Here is a 16,510-nt window from a genome sequence, read left to right as displayed (position 1 = left end):
GGTGGTGGGGAGTCCTCCAACAGACCCTCCCCCCCTCCAAGTCCAGCTGAGGTAGGACACAAAGAGATGGGCAATTCCCGTGGGAGGGAGGGTGGGGAGCGGGTCCAATCCATCACCCATCGACCTCCGAGCCCTTTGCGCCGCTCTTCATCCTCACCTCCGTGAAAAGCGATGAGGAGAAGGACCACGAACCAACCCCAACCTACAGCAGTGGGCAGGATCCGACCCCGAGCCAGGACCATGGGCCAGGCCATCCCCACGGAGGGAAGGATCCGTCCCTCTGCTACGTCTCCAAGCAGACGCCGCTACGAATCTTTTTTTTTTCCTTCCCCCGTATCTTCTTTTTCTTCCATCCTACGCAAAGGTCTCTCCCAGGCCGGCACGAGCGACAGCGCGTACCCACAAAGAGATGGGGAAATGTCAAGCTTTAAACATTTATTACTCAGATGATGCGTTTTTATAGCATACAGTGGGGTCTGGATGTTCTATAAACAAAGACTGAATTGCCACAAAGAGTTATTATCATCTCCCTTGTTTTAACAGTCTCTGAAATGCCGAAAACGATGAATTTGTGTTTTTTCCCTAGTACGCGTATCTAGTCTTTATTCTCCCCAAAACCTTTTTTCTGTTTTTTTTTTTTTTTTTTTTTTGGAAAAACTTTTAAATTTTTTTTTTTTTTTTTAAAGCGCTTAGTTTACCAAAGACGCTTAAATTAAAAACATCGCTTCGTCTCCAAATGCGAATAAATACGTTAAAAAAAAAAAAAAAAACCAAAAAAAACCCCCAAAAAACCCAACCAAAACAAACGAACACCAATAGTGAACGGCTGGCGTTAACTCCGCGTTCCGCAAGACGCCGCGGCTCCCTTGGCGGTCGACGGTGGACTTTGCGACCCTTAGCGTCGTTTCTCCTGAAAAAAAATCCTGCAAGTATCACCGGGACCGGCTAAGAGCTAACACCAAAAAAGAGCAAAATTAGTGTAAAGCCATAAAATACCCAGCAGGGAAATGACCAAAAAAAAAAATAATAATAAAAAAAAATTAATCCTATGGAAGATTTTGAGAGACTTCCAAGTGAGGGCTGCTATAAAAATAAGCCTGAAAATAAATCATAAGTTATTCTGACAAGTTTTCCTTCAAAGCCATCAATCATGCCAAGAATAGATACTAATTAATCTCCTTCGGGGGAAGAGGGGAACCGAGCAAATTGCTTATTTTTCCTTCCCCCCCCCCTTTTTATTTCACCTCCACACACATCAGAATTCTCCGACCGGGGGTGAAATCCCCTCAGGGGGAAAAACCGAGCAAGTCACTTTGCAGGTAGCAAAAATCTTCAGTTTGGGAAAGAATTTCAGGGGGAATGAGGTGAATTCGATGCTGGCGAGTCCGGCAGGGAGCCGGCAAACCTGCTCTGCATCCGAGGGGGACCAGCGCGGCGGCGGCGACGGAGAGCATCGCTCCTCTGCAGATGCTTCAGCCACTCGCCTTTACACCAGCCCGAGGTTTGGCCCCATACGTATTTGGCCCGAAGAGGTTATTTTCCCCTTTGCCGATGTAACCGTAGGGGGGAAAAGTATTAAAACCCCACTTTTATTGAGCAGCGAAGACGGAATCTGGCTAATTCGGGGAGACGTCGCCGGCGGCTTCACGCGCCTTCAAAAATGCACGTTGTCGAATTAACGCTCTTTGGCGACCGTTTCTGAAGAAAGCCCCCCCCAGCGAAAAAAAGAGAAGAAAATACTCCACGACATCCCCTAGGTGCTCTCACGAGGAAGCCCCAAAACCTTCCCAGCGTCGCTCCCCGTCCTGCTCCATCGAACGACCTCGTGGCACCTGTTTGCCCAACGCGGTACCACGGTTAACGGTGCCATCGGCTTCCTGCTGATGGACTTCGGAAACATACCAGCGGCAGCACATAATTTTGGGAGAAAAAAAAAAAAACCCAACCAAACCAAACAAAACCCAACAACCCATTTTTGGTCAACGTTTTGATTCTCACGTATGAACGGACCGACGGACGTACCGAAGCGGTTAATGGCTGGATGAACGTACGTTAAACAGCGGAGATAAACGGCGAGACATGAAAAAAACCGACGGATTTCACATAAAAGTTCTTCGGCGGGAGAAATCCCAGCGCTGGAGGGGAACGTCACGGGCCGAGGCCAGTCGCTGGGGGTTGCAGGATTGCACCCCGGTGGGAAAACTGAACAAACCCTCGCGGCTGGTAGGAAATGCTTAAGCAGGAATACTGCCACGTGGCTTACACTTCGCCTCTGAACGCCTCCTGATGCACTGAGGGGTGAAAAGTCAGGTTTTTAGATGCAAAATCTCCAATTCTCTGGGTTTTTCTTCTTTTTTTTTTTTTCTTTTTCGTTTTTTTCCCCTTCTTTCACTATATCCCGAGAGCAAATTCTGGGGGAAGGGGAAGGGAGAAGCTGCAGGGGCCGGAGCGGCGGTCTGGATCGCTGCCGGCAGGATCCCTGGCACTCCGACCCATCAGGCGATGGGTGTTAAATCCCCTTCTCAAGCAACGTCCGCAACCCTGAGCCTTATAATACTGATGGGCTTTGCCGCATTAATCAAGTTCAGCTGCTCATTAATACTACCAAACCCCATTGCTACTAACGAAGCTGACCCAACGCAAGGCGCCGTCACCACGCCAAGCTCCAGGGTTCGAATCCATGAAGCAGAAATTCATTTTTCCGGCCAAGTCCAGTGCATCCCGCAATAATTTGGCTGCTTTCGGGGTAGACGGGAAAATTGATGCTCCCGTTTCCAGCTCGCTCCTCTTGCTCCGTGCGCGGATTAGAAGCCGCGGCAGCGGACAACCAGATGAAAATCCAAATAACGTGGAACCACAGCATCGGGACTCTCGTCTCCTGCAACGCATTTTCTGCTGAAAATATCTGTCCTTTGTAAATTACGCAGCGAAAGCTTCCTCCCCATCGCGGACAGACCGACACATTCATAAGGCACCCGAGAACATACTGCACGTCCAAAGAGGTTGGGGTGAAATCTCTCTTCTCTAGAAGCCACCAGAAATTCAATGTTTTGCTTGGAAAAACGGGTTCGAGCTGCTGAGTTTTGACCCAGCCTGCTTGGTCCGGGCTCCATACATGCCGGCGCCGTGGCATAAATTCTCTTCTTATCACCGGGAAAGGAAAGTAAATCGAGTAACGGGAAGAAAACAGGACGGCTGCCGACATCGGGCTTTCCTTGGCTCCTCTTCTACTGCACGGACGAGACGGGGCAGCGCGCGCCCCCATTAGGCTTCACCAAAATAAGCACCAGAAGCGATTTAGTAGGTAAAAGAATCGCTAGACAAGCAAATAAGGAGACCACCAAGTCTTGTTCATGCTTCGGGGAGCGCTGTAACAGCGTGGCGTGTCCCCCCGTACCAACATCTTCGCCCTCCAGGCATTTCCTCGCCCAGACGGCATCTCGCCATCACCCTCCACGGCCGTCCTCTCCCTCGGGATGCTCCAGCGCGGAGCAACCCGGGGATCCCCGAGCAACTCTCCCCTTCCGAAGACGTCACCCATCCCTCAAGGACACGGTGTCACTTAGACCCATCGCGGGACAGAGCCGCTCCTGTAGACCGCACGCACAGGTTCGCAAATTCAACTAGTTAGAAGCCAGGCTCAAAACCTCTATATTTGGCTTTTCCTACTTTTTCCTCTTCTTTTTCTCTCCTTTTTGCTATTCACATCTTGTCTTCTCTTTACCAGTCTCCAAAGAAGAACGTCAAACCTTCATTTCTCCCTTGCCCTGTACATTATTAGGCCCGACTATACCAGGCCTGGATTTAAATGGATAATTACAACCATGACAGTAATTACAATAAAGCACTCCTTCAATGGCAACAAACAAAAAAAAAAAGAATTATTACAAAAAAAAATAAAATTAAATGGGTTATAGCGTCTGAAGGATAACGGCAACTTGAACAGCAAGAGCCGCAGAATCCCCTGTTTCTTAGAGCTCCCGGCTACGACGACTCATTTCTCAATCCATCGAGGAGGTTACTGGCAAGACAACGGTGGCTACGTTACTTCTGCGGTGGCTTTTGGACTCCTTTAAAATACTCCTTCTGCTTCAGCATCTTCACGTAAACCATGAGGCAGCTCGCGGGACGGCGTCGCTTCCCCCGTCTCCGAGCCGCTCGCAATTGTCCGTTCGACGATAAACAAGAAAATAAGAAGAAAATACAAACGCTCGAGAAAAAAAGAAAACCCAGTGCAAATAAGAAAGTCGTCCCGCTCTCCGATCCGCTTTCGAAGGGGTGGTGAGTAGCGGGGGCGGGGGGGGACGGGGAAGGGGACACACACACACACAGAAAGTCGAAGACAAGAGGAAGGTTGCGGGGGGGGAAGAAAAACCTAACGCAAGTCCCCGGCTCGACAAAAGCCATCAATTACGAGCGTCTGGTGTAGTGTGTGTCTGGCTTTGTCCTCCCGAGACATCTGCTGCCTGCTGTCTCCTGCCAGTTGGCCGGGGCAAGGCAGGAGGACGGCGTGAAAACAATACTAGCCCCTACTTGGATTCGGTTTTTTTTTGTTTTTTTTCCTCTTTTTTTCCCCCCAAATTCTCCGTCTTCTTTCGAAAGCCAAACAATAACCCGGCGGGATGCGTTTGCTGCTGCTGCTGCTGCCGCTGCTGGAGCAATGAGTTCAGAAAAAGAAGCCCCCTAAAAGAAAACCACGGCGGGGAAGAGGGGTGGCACTTGGCGACGCGGCTGAAAAAGAAACATGCTTCTCCCTCCCCACCCCACGAACGTATTCTCGAGCATGCTGGGGTTTGGTCTGCTGGGGGATTTAAATCGGAAAAGCTCTCGCCGCAGCCCGTCATGGTGCATGTCTTCTTCTCGGCCCTTCCCACCCCACCTTGCCCTGCCCCTCAAGCCGTCAGTTTTTGGATGGTCTTGTTGTAGTACTGCGTGATGGTGGGCGTCAGGGGGTTCCAGTTGTTGGCGTGCAGCTCAATGACCTCCAGCAGCAGGGACCGCGTCAGCATGGACTCGGAGGGACACAGCATCTTGTCGCGTGCTATCGCCAACAGCTCCGTCATCATCTCGGGCAGCTGCTCCTCCAGCAGCCGGCCGGTGCTCTGCAGCTGTCAGGAGAAGAAGAGGTCAACCATGGCATACTGATCCTTAGGGGTCTCTTCCAACTTGAGATACTTTATGATTATCATAGAATCATAGAATGGTTTGGGTTGGAAGGGACCTTAAAGACCATCCAGTGCCACCCCCTGCCCTGGGCAGGGACACCTCCCACCAGCCCAGGTTGCTCCAAGCCCCATCCAACCTGGCCTTCAACACCTCCAGGGATGGGACAACCACAGCTTCTCTGGGCAACCTGGGCCAGGGGCTCACCACCTTCACAGGAAAGAGCTTCTTCCTCAGATCTCATCTAAATCTCCCCTCTTCCAGTTTAAAACCGTTCCCCCTCGTCGCATGGCTCCCCTCCCTGATCCAGAGTCCCTCCCCAGCTTTCCAGGAGCCCCCTGAAGGACTGGAAGGGGCTCTAAGGTCTCCACGGAGCCTTCTCTTCTCCAGGCTGAGCACCCTCAGCTCTCTCAGCCTGTCCTCCCAGCAGAGGTCCTCCAGGCCTCCCAGCATCTTTGTTGGCCTCGAGAATCACCTCCCTCGACCTGCTGGCCACGCTTCTTGTGCTGCAGCCCAGGATACGGTTGGTTTTCTGGGCTGATTCGATGATATTAAAACACCGTGCTGGCTTTCGTAGACGCTCTCCACCCCTCCTGTCCTCCCCCGTTTGATGCGGCGGGGCGGGCAGGCAAGGTTAAAGGCGTCTCATGGCTTTTGAAAACCAAAACCACCCGGCAGCCGGCTCCAAGAGAGCTGAACATGAAGGGCGAGGTTTTCAAAAGCATCCGCGCCGGGCCGCTGGAGGAGCGAATGGTTCAGCTCCCACTGACTTCAAAGGCGGCGACGCTAGATTGCTTTGGGAAAAAAAAAAAAAAAAAAAAGAAAAGAAAAGAAAAGAAAAGAAAAAAGAAAAAAAAAAATCCCACCTAAAACTCAGGCTATTGTCAAAACAAAGCGCGGGCTGTGATGTGGTAGCCCTGCCTTCTACCTGGCCCTTCATTTACGCGCTGATTCACAGCTGTCAGTGACTCCCAGTCATTAATCGGAATAAGCAGAGCCCTCCTGTATGCATAACAAATCCCGCCCTGCCGAGATCTGCATTTATACCCGTCGTGCCGCTTCCCTGAGGACAGCCAAGGGTTTTTTTTTTTTTGTTTTGTTTTGTTTTTTAAAACAATTACTCCTCGGAGAGCCACCCTGGAGCAGCGTTAAGCCCTAGGTGGTCTCAGAGAGGAGAAGGTCCGAGTGTGGAGCGGGCGGTGATGAGTCCACCATCACGGAAGGCTCACGGGGCTCGAACGCAGAAGCTCCCCAAAGTCCTAACCTTAAAAATGTAAAGTTCTCCTCCTGGGTCGAGGTGTCGCTTTGCTGAATTTCAAGCATTCAGGCGGCGATTTCGACCGCTCTCTGCAAGCAAAGCAGCCGTCCCCACGGGCCCATCACTCCCCAAAAGCAAAGTTAATGAAACTCTGCTACACTTGCACCAGGATTTCTCTGCAAAGCTGCTGCTGAGCACAGCAAACCTCTCCGTGTGAGCCACGGGGCAGCTTTTGCTCCAAGACAGGTGTTTTTGGGCTTAAAAAATAAATGCAGGGTGAGATCTGAAGGAACCAGGATGATGTAATTTTGTGGTGGGGCCCCAGCTACCAAACCTTTTGCATCAAAAGCCCAGGGATAAGAGTCTCAAGGGCCGTCTCTTATCTCACGGTGATGCCTTTTATCTACTCCGCTCTGGTGAGACCCCTCCTGCGGTACTGCGTCCAGCTCTGGAGTCCTCAGCATAGGAAAGACGTGGACCTGTTGGGAATGGGTCCAGAGGAGGCCACGAAGACGCTCTGAGGGCCGGAGCCCCTCCGCTGTGGGGACAGGCTGAGAGAGTTGGGGGGGTTCAGCCTGGAGAAGAGAAAGCTCCGGGGAGACCTTATTGCAGCCTTTTGGTAGTTAAAGGGGGCTTAGAAGAAAGATGGGGACAAACTTTTTAGTAGGGCCGGTTGGGACAAGACAAGGGGTGGTGGCTTTAAACTGAAAGAGGGAAGATTCAGACTGGATATAAGGAAGAATTTTTTTCCAGTGAGGGTGGTGAGCTGCTGGCCCAGGCTGCCCAGAGAGGTGGGAGATGCCCCATCCCTGGAAACATTCCAGGCCAGGTTGGACGAGGCTCCGGGCAACCTGATTTAGTGGAAGATGTCCCTGCTCATGGCAGGGGGGTTGGACTAGATGGCCTTGAAAGGTCCCTTCCACCCAAACCATTCTGCGATTCTCTGATTCTGTGACGCAAAGAGGCAACACGACTGTTGGGAAACATCTACGAGCACAACCGAGCACCCAAGGGACAAAGCAATGAGGACCAGGGCGGGTGATGTAGGTGCTTCCCTACCTCCATGGAGCAGCAAAGCACAGCGTCTTCCTTCACATCCTGAGATTGCAACAACTGCAAAAGAGAGAAGACAGAGGCGGTGAGAAACGTGTGACCTCCTCGTCCTCCTTTATGAGCCTTCTTCCATCTCTTTGTCCAGCGTGGCGTTTGCCGCTTCCAGGAGGAAAGGACACAAAATCAGAAAAAGGGGAGGGAAGAGATTATCAAAACAAAAAAATTAAGAGAAACAGTGGCAAAGCACAGGGTAAAGTGAGCCAGCAAGTGGGGCATAATATAGATAATTTACATCAACGGCTTGCAGAATCAATTTTATTTAGGTTACATTGCTTTTTTAATCCCATGGTATGAGAAAACGCACTCGTTTCACATACGCGGCGCCTAAATACCACCATCAGATGACAACACTCGAGCAGCACGGCCCTGGGAGCGGCTGTTTGGAAGGGAAGGGCTCTGCCCGAGAGGCAGCCACCCCCCACCGAACCTCTCCGTCCCCGTGGGGACACTTTGAACAGCCGCAAAATGACCTGATGGGCAAGCGTCGCAGGCGACACGCCGTAATTAATACGGCTCCTTCTCGACTGATTGTACAGCGGCGCGAGCGCAATGGGTTGCGGTGAAACCACGGCGTCTTGGGGGCACCAACTCCAACCCAGGGACTTTGTATGACAAACAGGAGCTTGTGAGCACCAGGAACTTTCAAGAGAGACCCAGAAGGTTGCTGTGCATGGCACGGGATGGCGAAGGAAGGTGCTCACCCCTCTGGGGTCAGAGTTGGGGCACGCGGCGAGGGTCAAGGGCTCTACCTGGCAACGGCGAAGCGTAAGAGCTCAACACATCTCACCCCACAAAGCTCGAAACCACGAGCAAGGGCCCCCCGAAACCGGATCCAAAATACACATTTTGCTTTGTTTTCAGCTTCGTGACTTCGTCACGCACACGCCGCCGCCGTTTCAGGTTTTTTGTTTTTTGGTTTTTTTTTTTTTTCGCTAAAACCACAAGGGAAAGCATAGTTTTCTGGTTGTTTTTCAAGCAGATAAAAAAAAAATCCGGAGTTTCTCAATCGGCCGACAGAGCGAGCGTTACGAAAAACACTGTACCACGAGGCGGCTGATAAAATCACCGGCGCTGGCAACACTTGAAGCCACGGCCGCTTCCACCCCATCACCTTGGCTTGAAAAAACCTTGCTGGCCCTCGGCTCATCCCTGCACGCAGCGGGGAGCTCGAGGGCATGCACTGAACACTGAGAAAAAGGAGAAAAATCGGGGAAACTGGCTTTATTAGTACCTGGAATTCATCAGGGAAAGGCCAACTTTGGCAAAGTGGCTGGACTTAATGAAAACTGTCCCCATCAAAATCGCTCAGCGGAACGAAACGGGCTCCGAAGTCGTCACGTCCTTTAGTTAAAATCGCACTTCTGATTCTCAGCCTTATCATCTCCCCTTCCCGCTCTCATTTTTTCGCGTTTCCTTTTCTTTACAAACAAACGCCGGTTTGTTTAGCAGCCCCACAACCGCTGGAAAACGGCTAGGGGGGAAAAAAAAAAAAAAAAAGAAAGAAAGAAAGAAAAAAAAAAAGAGGTAATTCAAGGAATTATCGTTGCTCTCAAAGTTTTGTCTTCCCCCTCTGCTGTTTTCAGCAGAGCGCCGTTTCGTTTGCTTTGAAGACGGTGTTTACAGCATCTCGATGAGCATGTGGTCCATCGGTTTTTATCTCGCAGTAGCCAAAGGTTCAGCCAGGGTTTTGAAGACATGCAAGCCGTCCCCCCCCGCCCCCCCCAAGTTTATCTTTCTGCTGAGTTGTTTGGAAAATGTTCGCGAAGCCCAAGCCGCGTGCTCCGAGATAAGTTCTCACAAACAGTTCGCAGATTCTTCGCAAAAAATAACCCCCATGAGATTATTTTAAACTCAACAAGAAGAAGGAAAAAAAAAAAAACCAACCCCAAAAACAATTAGGGACAAATATACACAGGCAGAAATTCAGCGCCGGGGTATTCCGCTCGTGAGCACGGCATGAAGCAGGGCTGCAAATTAAATATATATTCACCCTTCCTATTTTTGCTATTCTTTAGTGAATGTGGAAAACCAAAGCAAGAAAAGTGGAGTTCGGATTGATTAGGAAGGACCTACGGTGGCCCGATTCTAGCCCGCCCTTTGCCGTGGTCTCCTCCATGATCCTGCTCTCTGCCAGGGATACGCGGTCAGGGAAAGGCTGTAACGTCACTTGGACTTTCCTTACCCCAACTTCCCACCCGCAGAGTTGGGACAAGCTTCACTACCTCAAAAGACGGTTGTGAGGATGAATACGTTGCTGTCAAGTGCTCGGATATTTGGCTAATGAGGAATAGTCTTATCCACCTACGGCGAAACAAGAGACTACATCCCACCACCAGATTCGGGCAGGCACCCTCTTCCTTCATGCTGCCCTCCTGGACTTCATCTGAACAAGGAGAATGTATGTGCTCCATCTTGTCCATCAGGGCACCACGTGTTCCACCTCGTCCACCGAGGCACCACGTGTTCCACCTCATCCATCCAAGCACCACGCGCTCCATTGCTCTGTTGAGGCATTGCGTGCCCCACCTCGTCCACCCAGGCACCATGTGCCCCAACTCATCCATCCAGGCACGATAAGCTCCAGTGCTCCATCAAAGCACCAAGAGATCCCAGTCCCAAGGGCCACAGTTCAACCTCTGCCTCTGATACGTGGGTCAGGGAGGCCCACAACCTGCCCACCAAACTCAGGTATGGCCCTGCGCAGCAGAGCAGGGCCCAGTAGGCAGATCTGCTGGTGCTCCAGGAACCAGAGTCTCAAGTTGATGGCCACAGATGCTTGTCAGCCAACTGCATGAGTGCAACGATCATAGTTCAGGAGGATCAGAAAGACGTCACCGTTTCTCTGCGTGTTCCTGATCATAACTACGTTTCTAGCATGCTGGATGGGGGGGGTCTGGAGCTTCCCTGGGGTATAGGCACCAGCTATTTGCTCCTGACCCCTACGTGCTGTGGCAGGAGGACAGCGAGGAGCGCAGTTTGCTCTCCCTAGCTTGGCATGGGCACTGAACCGCTGCTGAAGACAGACGGCAAGAGTTGCACCACTGCCTGGGGTCCTGCCGTCGATGTCCCCACCCACCGATGACACCTTGCTTGTATTTCTCAAAGGGTGCTTCATCCTCACCCACGGCTGCCCCATGTGGGCACCAGGCACCCCAAAGCAGTAGGGTGGTTGCCCTGATGGCACCGCAAGAAAACACCAGTGCAAACGCTTGGAGACCTCCAGGGAAATCACGACCCTGAAGTACCGGCACTTGCGTGACCATAAACCTGAACCCAACCAATTGCATTCACCATTTGCAATCTAATTCATATTGTACTTAAAATATTTTAACGTAAACACGTTATATCCATTAAATTGGCACTCCCACATTGGAATTATTATTCATTTAACTATTTATAACTGCTCCTCCCTGCTGCGTGCATCTGCCCAAATCCCACCACGGGCACCGTCCCATCCTTCTCCACCAAGTTCCCACACGGTTCGAACCGGCTGACGAACGGGGATGAGGGAGTTGAAAAAAGGAGCGCGAGGCAGACAACAGGGCAGGTGAGATGAGACTCACACGCTTCTCGGTTTAACCTGTAATCATCCCCCGGAGGCTGGGGCTGTCTGCGAGAAAAAAACTTCCCTTTGCTCTCCAGCCGGTTTCCCCCGTATCGGGCGAAGCCGGGCAACGAAAGCAGCAGTTCCTGCTGGAAAGCAGACAAAGAGTCTGCTTGATTTCCTAAGAGAGGAGGCTGCATGCCAGAATCTGCCCGGCCAGTCATATAATACCCAACCTCGGTTGCGAAAGACTTCTCACTTTTGTTTCTGGTGCCGGACTAGCAGCTCTGCAGGGCGGTGGAAGATATCGGGCTCCTCCTCTTCCAAATTTCTGTGTCCTGCTGCGAGATGGAGCACCGGGCAAGGGCCTCCGCGAGGCCAGCGTGCCCAGGCTCCGGGTGCTAAATATTTTCGTAAGCAACCCAAAATAAATTGTAAGGTCTGCTCCTGGAAGTGCTGGGTGGTGGGGGAGCTGCAGTGCCTTGCAGGGTGGCTCTCGAGTGCAACCGGTTTCCGTGGCGTGCTACTGGGACCACTCTCCCCTGCCTTCTGTGGCCCCAAAACCTGCTCTTCACACCTTTGCAGAGGTAAGCATCATACGCCCCGTGGGGTAGGCATGCAACAGTGGTGGAGGGGGCAAAGAAGCCCCAAAACTGCAGCTGCGCTTCATCACGGAGGGAACCAGCTCGGTCCTCCTGAACAGCAAGGGATGCACATCCATGGGGTGTAGAGCACCGGGAGCAAACCAGAGCGCTAAGCGGATGGGATTCACATCCCCACGAATATTTGGGTTTATTATCTGCTTTCTGACATCATCTGAGCTGCTGAGAAGCTAAAGTGCTTACTTGGGATTCTCAGGGGTGCCCACGCCACGAGCAGGACCGGAGAACCTGCCCCGCCGTCCCTTATCACCCAACCGCGCAGGTTTAATTGTGTTCTTCAGCAATTCTGCCTGGGAGATGGAGTGGGAGCAGCCCAACGCATACATTACCCTTTCCAGCTGCAACGATATTTCTCCTGCGAGGCACAGTACTAATTATTGTGTGTGATATCGCTTGCAAAATGACATACAAGCAACGCTTGCCACAAACTACCTCTTAGCATGCAGCGTTTCTGATGCTTCGGTGATGACTCCAACGTCAAAGCGCAGAAAGCTTGAAAACATCCACCCAGAGCCATGGCGGGGTTGGGACGTCTTTGAGACCCAGTGAAAGCTGGACCGACCGCAGCCCACGCGCCGCTTGCCCCGGCTCCCCCCGGCGGGCAGCTCAGGTTCAATCCGCCCAGCTCAGGTTCATCCATCCAGGTGGCAACACGCACGGACATCCAGACAGCCTGGGGCGTGAAGCTCCAGCCTCGCAACCTCGGTCCCTGCCCACAGGTATGCTTTTCATCTAACGTCTAGGTCACGAGGAGGTGCCCGCTGGTATTCCCCCTGGGAAGCGCGGACCACGACCGCAGAGGAACCGACGTGTTGCAAACGCATCATCCAGGTGGGGCAACCAGCAACCTGGTGTAAAACGAGGCAACGGGTGAAAACGGAGACACGTTTCGATTAGGAAGAAGGAAAAAACCAGCTACTTGAGCCGCTTGGAGCTTAAGCAGAATGACCGTATCGTACTTGAAAGGGTGCAGGAGAGATGCCGCTCCCCAGTCCTGTTTTTAACCAGTGGAGCCCTTGGGAAGGGCTGTGGTGGACTTTGTCCTTGAGAAGACGGCTCTGTTCCACCTCTGTGGTCGGGATCATCACGGACACCTCCTTAGAAGGGGGCTTTACAGAAAGATGGGGATGGACTTTTTAGTGGGACCTGTTGCGACGGGACAAGGGGCGATGGTTTTAAACTAAAAGGGGAGATTCAGACGAGACAGAACGAAGAATTTTTTTCCAATGAGGGTGGTGAGACACTGGCCCAGGTTGCCCAGAGAGGTGGGAGATGCCCCGTCCCTGGAAACATTCCAGGCCAGGTTGGACGGGGCTCTGAGCAACCCGATCTAGTTGAAGATGTCCCTGCTCGTTGGACTAGATGGCCTTGAAAGGTCTCTTCCAACCCAAACCATTCTGTGACTCTACGGTTCTATGACCATCCCCTACAACCGTGAGCGCCGTGAAGGCGCAGGACGTGCTCGTCCCACTGACACGGCTCTGCAGGCGCTCTTGGTGGTCTAACAGACCGCCGTTGGGGAACTCCTGCCCCAAAAACCTTCTGCAAGCCCCGTGGTCTGCTAGATGGGTCCTCCTGGGAGCACAAGCCAGTTCTGCTGCATTTCACAGGCTCTCCGCGGAAAGACATCAATAGCAATTTGCTGCTTTTCCAGCGGCCCCTTATCGACCTACTGTCGCAAGTCTTTAAGGAAGATGCCCGAGATAAGATCCATGGGACTGCTCGGCTGCTCTGCGTGGGGAGAGTCACGCACTTCTCTGAGCTCCAGGCAATTGCTACAACTCCACTTTTCTTATTGTCGCAAGGCACGGGGTGGTGAAAACAGCCAAGACTGGGGAAAATGCAAAGTACAAATGAGGGTGTGGGGGGATGAGTAATTACGAAACACTCCACCAGCAAGGCCAGCTTCAGGATTTCTACAATCTGCTCCCATTAGACGTGTCGGCTCCTCGACCCGGGACATCAGAAGGTCAGCTGGGCTGATCTTGCACCCACCAACAAGCTGCGTCAGTGCCACCCTCTCTAAAGGGGTCCAAGTCCCTCTCTGGGCGTATCCTGGGAGCTAGGGAAGTCAGGTGAGACCTTTCCCTAGAGAAGAAACAAGCGAGCACCTGGAAACGGAAGCCTTTTAGATGTCCAAAAGCGTAAGTGGCATCTTCTCTGCTCAGCCATTTGATGCTAAGGTTGCCCAAACACAAAGTTTTGGGGAAAACCTTTCCCTTATGGAGCTGCCTGTGCTGATCTCTACATGAGATCAGCTCCAAAATGTTATTTGTTGGGCTCTGAAAAGCCAGCTGAGCTGGGAGAGGCAGGCTGTGTCTGGCTGTGTCCACTAGCAATGGTCCTTCTCTCTGCTCATCCCTCCCAGGAGATCTGGTGAAGTCTTCAAGGCCACTGAAGACGCACAAGGTGCCACCAGCCCACGCACCTCATAGAGGGGTCCCTCTTCCCAGTGCCCTGACTGGGGTGGCCTGGTCTCAGCCTGGGTGAGAACATGATAAGAGGAACTCGCGCTGCTCCATTAGGAAGAGGCCACCAGCATGGGTCACCGCTGGTCCCATAAACAGCTGCTCAGAGGAGGTGGCACAGGGGGAAAGGAGCTCTAGGCTGGAGCTACTCACGCCGGCACGGCTGTGTCCAAAGCTGTGTCCATAGGAGGCACGTTCCCTAATGTATTTTGGACAACTTGAAGGAGTTTGATTGGTGGCACCTACTCCTTTTACAGCGAGGTGGTGCTCTCAGCTGAGGAGGAGACTTCTGGTCTCCTATTACCCAACCAGGACTCCCTGGGAGGATGGTAAGAAGAGATTAGTTTGTTTATTGCATCGAGTAAACCAAAACGTTGGTTATCCTCCTTGTCAGGCTCCTGAGGAACTCAGAGATACTTAACAGCAAATTGAATTAAGGCCAGAGGAACAAAATCCTGTACCCAGTCGTGGGAAACTCCTCCTACTCCTTTCCACTGTAGACAAGGGAAACCATGAAACATGACTCTCTCTCCCCAGATCTGGAACAGCAGAAGGGATTCCTGCAAAGATGGAAACCATTAGGAGGCAATTACTGGAGACAATGATGAAGAAAATCTGGTCACTCATCAATCCAGACGCTGCAATCCAACAGTAGCCTGCTGGTTACACATCCCCTGGGCTGGAGGTGGACCTTCAGGACTCAAAGGTGGTTGAGACAGACGGATAGAGCCACCCAGTCTGCGCGCACAGGGCGACCGAGCCACCCAGACGGCCGGCTTCATCCTGCCCGGCCGAAGACATAATAACCCTGGGAGAGGAGGATGTGATCTCATCCCAAGGGTCCCGGGGAAACACAAAACGTGGAAAGAAACGGCAGCGAGACCATCGCACTTGATTGCGACGGGCTCCACCCTGGCTCGCCCGGACGCTCTCTGCTTTCCTGGCTCCGTGGAGAGAGAGAGAGTGCATGGCGGCAGACGCAAACAGTAGTGTTTACATCCCATTGAAAAAGGTTTTTGGGAACTAACAATGCCTGGTACGGAGGGCGAAGGAGAAAAACAAAACCACGCGAGGAGGAGGGACCATCCTGTGAGATGGTATCTAGCTTCATTTCTTTATCTGCCCTAATTGCTTCCTCTGCCTTCTCCGCGGGTCTCAGAGAAACAAGGGTGGCATTTCCCCTCCCCTATTTAAAATATGCCATTACGGTTTTAATGCTGGGACGAAACGAGGCGCGTAGCTTTCCAAGAATCTATGTTCCTGCCCGTCAAATACTCAACGGAGTAGCTGGGCTCAAAGACATCGTGCTGCCCACCTTGTTTTGGTCTGTCCTCATCCACTCCCATGTAACACCTCATCTCCTTCACCTTAACTCTGCCCTTTGCCCGAAAACGATGCTGATCAAAGGGAATTTTTGTTTTGCCCATACGAGCAGCGTTCACAGCAGGGGTTTTGCCAGCTCAGCTACGAGGGTCTGCGTGCACGGGCAGCTTTTTGCACGGCTATTTATTTATTTATTGCATGGCAGGCGCGGAGGCACTGGGATATCCATGCCGGGAGCTTGGTCCTACAGCCAGACACGCGCCCGTCCCTCCTTTTTGCAGACCCCTGCTCCCGCGCGCTACCTCCTGCCACCGCTCCGAAGGGCCGCATCACCCCACGCATCAGTGTACCCTGCTTGCTCCAAATCCCAGACTTTTCTCTCCGCTCTTCCTCCTCTTCGGGATTCCCACGACGTTTCCCCACTTGTTTGCTCTCCTCATTTCTCCTTCCTCCCCCCGTGTCTCTGACTCCCAGTCTCCTCTTTCTCCCTCCTTCCCCGCCATTCCCTTCCCTCCCATGCCTGCATCCCTCATCCCACCTCCGTCCTTTCCTCCTACAAACCGCTTGCCAGTTTGTCCCAGTCCCGCCAGACCGGAGACCAAACCACCGCTTTTTGCGGAACCGGATAGAGAGGACCAGAAGGGGACTTTTAGGAGGGGAATAAGTCCCCTTCTTCATAGAGGACTTATTTTCTCTGCTCAGATCCGGCCTGGTGGAGCGACCTGGGCGGGAGGGTGGTGTGGGGTCAGAGTCTTTTGGTCCCTTCGGTGCCTTGGTGCCTCTGCTCATTCAATAAAGGGAAAATCCCGACTCATTCTCTGACTGGGAGCATGATCTTAAAAATCCTAGCATCTCATTACACTGTCAAAGACCCTTTTTTTGGCTCAAAAAGGCCGATGCTTTTTTTAAAAGCGAGAGCGATTTAAAAAAAAAAACAAAAAAAACCAACCCAAACCCCAACCAAAAAACAACACCCGAC

At 52.2% G+C, this 16,510-nt stretch overlaps 1 protein-coding gene across 5 annotated transcripts in view; it reads right to left on the bottom strand.

The window, feature by feature from the left end:
- Positions 1-1,463: 1,463 nt before the first annotated feature.
- Positions 1,464-16,510, bottom strand: part of LOC128902745 (CBP80/20-dependent translation initiation factor-like) — a 156,093-nt gene continuing 141,046 nt past the window's right edge. For all 5 annotated transcript variants that reach the window (XM_054186229.1, XM_054186230.1, XM_054186231.1 and 2 more), the window contains 2 exons: positions 7,481-7,534; positions 1,464-5,108 (listed from right to left, as the gene is read on the bottom strand). In XM_054186229.1, the coding sequence (XP_054042204.1) occupies positions 4,893-5,108; positions 7,481-7,534 (270 nt within the window). In that variant the 3' untranslated portion in view covers positions 1,464-4,892. The remainder of the gene's footprint in view (positions 5,109-7,480; positions 7,535-16,510) is intronic.

The sequence above is a fragment of the Rissa tridactyla genome, chromosome Z (genome assembly GCF_028500815.1).
Source record: "Rissa tridactyla isolate bRisTri1 chromosome Z, bRisTri1.patW.cur.20221130, whole genome shotgun sequence".
NCBI lineage: Eukaryota > Metazoa > Chordata > Aves > Charadriiformes > Laridae > Rissa > Rissa tridactyla.
Note: the sequence above shows the minus strand (reverse complement) of the source record. Positions and strands in the feature narration are given on the sequence as shown.